Below are 1,924 nucleotides of genomic sequence, written 5' to 3' on the forward strand. Positions count from 1 at the left end.
GCTCTTTGCCAAAGGAAAAAAAATGCAAGCAAGACCCACATCTAAGGTATGCAGCATCAAAGGAAGCAGGGACATCCAATGTTTATTTCTGCATTAAAAAGGTAGTGTTCTATGTATTATGTTCCATTACTTTTTCCTTCTGTTCTTTTTAAAGTTGGATTTGGAAATTTGAGGAATAAATGTATACAATGTATGTAGAAGAGACGTATGACAAATATTACAAACTATAAAATTGTAGAAACCATAAACCGCCTCAGTCATAAGGTCTGATCATGTGTGTGCCCAGGGAGAAATACAGGTCAGGTTGATGGACTCTGGAGGAATTGCCCGTTTATAAAGCACTTTAGGAAAAATATAACCAATAGATACAATGAAACAAGTCACCCCATTATATGCATTCACAATTCCTGTATATAAAAACTATTTGCAATTTAATGCCTTCATGGCGATATTTTACATAGAGAAGACAACATTACTATAAGCAAATTTTATTAAACACATAAAAAAAGAAGTGTACAAAAGTGTCCAATCTACAAATCAGTTACTCAAGTTGTTTTGAGTAATATTCATAGTTTGCCTTCAGAACAAACTCAAAGCAGCGATCTGTCTTCAGGCTGTCGAGTTCCCTGGACTGCAGCAGCATGCTTACATCAGGTAAGTAATCGGTCAGGTCTTTACCTGTGTGGGCACAAGAAGTGGAATTAGGACACAAGAAGGAACAGTGGAACACTTCTACCATAGAACACAGAACATCTACAAATCTATTCTGGGGAAGGATGCTGCTGAATAGCTGGCGATTGTAGCAGTTGTCACCGAGGTCGCTCTTAAACACTATTAAATGTAGGAGTTGTTGATTAGATTGAACGGTGTTTATTTCCACGGATTGTCGCATTAGCGGCTCTGTGCGACCTGTCTCAGAATTTGTATAGAGACCACATCTCCATACAAATTATAAAATATAATGTAGATGCTGAAGTTTCCCAAGTGACCTTAACAGTAAGTTAAAACACTGGATTTAGTTCTCGATTCCACACAGCAGAACACTAGTATTGTTATAAACCCCATCTCAAGCATGCTGCAGATGCGACTTAAAATTGTGGATTTTTACTAGAGATTTCACCAATTTAACCCCTCCATGACCCTAGCTTTTTTTCTGATTTGCGTTTTCGTTCCCCTTCCCAGAGTCATAACTTTTATACTTCTACTTTTCTGTCAATATGTCCGTGTGAGGGCTTATTTTTTGCGGGATGAGTTGTACTTTTGAACAACACCATTTGTTTTACCAAGGCGTGTACTCGAAAACGGGAAAAAAATCCAAGCGCGGTGAAATTGTAAAAAAAAATGAAATCTCACACTTGTTTTTTGTTTGGCATTTTTTGCTGTTCACTAAATGCTAAAACTGACCTGCCATTATGCTTATCCAGGTCATTACAAGTTCATAGACAACAAACATGTCTAAGTTCTTTCTAAGTGGTATAAAAAATTCCAAAGTTTGCTAGAAATAAAAAAAAAGAAAAATTGCACCATCTTCCGATACCCGTAGCGTCTCCATTTTTCGTGATCTGGAGTTGGGTGGAGGCTTATTTTTTGCGTGCCGAGCAGTTGTTTTTAATGATACCATTTTTGTGCAGATACGATATTTTGATCGTCCGTTATTGCATTTTAATGCAATGTCGCGACAAAAAAAAAAAATGTAATTCTGATGTTTAGACTTTTTTTTTTTTTTAAATCGCTACGCCGTTTAGCGATCAGGTTAATTTTTTTTTTATTGATCGGGCGATTCTGAATGCGGCGATACCAAATATGTGTAGGTCTGATTTTTTTTATTTTGAATGGGGCAAAAAGGGGAGTGATTTAAACTTATATTTTTTTCATATTTTTAAAAACTTTTTTTTATTTATTTTGGCATGCTTCAATAGCTTCC

At 36.1% G+C, this 1,924-nt stretch overlaps 1 protein-coding gene across 1 annotated transcript in view; it reads right to left on the reverse strand.

The window, feature by feature from the left end:
- Window positions 1-472: 472 nt before the first annotated feature.
- The window catches only part of NUP133 (nucleoporin 133), a 257,731-nt gene continuing 256,279 nt past the window's right edge, over window positions 473-1,924 (reverse strand). The window contains exon 26 of the mRNA XM_069769500.1: window positions 473-678. Coding sequence (XP_069625601.1) covers window positions 542-678 — 137 coding nt within the window. The 3' untranslated portion in view covers window positions 473-541. The remainder of the gene's footprint in view (window positions 679-1,924) is intronic.

Source organism: Ranitomeya imitator, chromosome 5 (genome assembly GCF_032444005.1).
Source record: "Ranitomeya imitator isolate aRanImi1 chromosome 5, aRanImi1.pri, whole genome shotgun sequence".
In the NCBI taxonomy this organism is placed as follows: domain Eukaryota; kingdom Metazoa; phylum Chordata; class Amphibia; order Anura; family Dendrobatidae; genus Ranitomeya; species Ranitomeya imitator.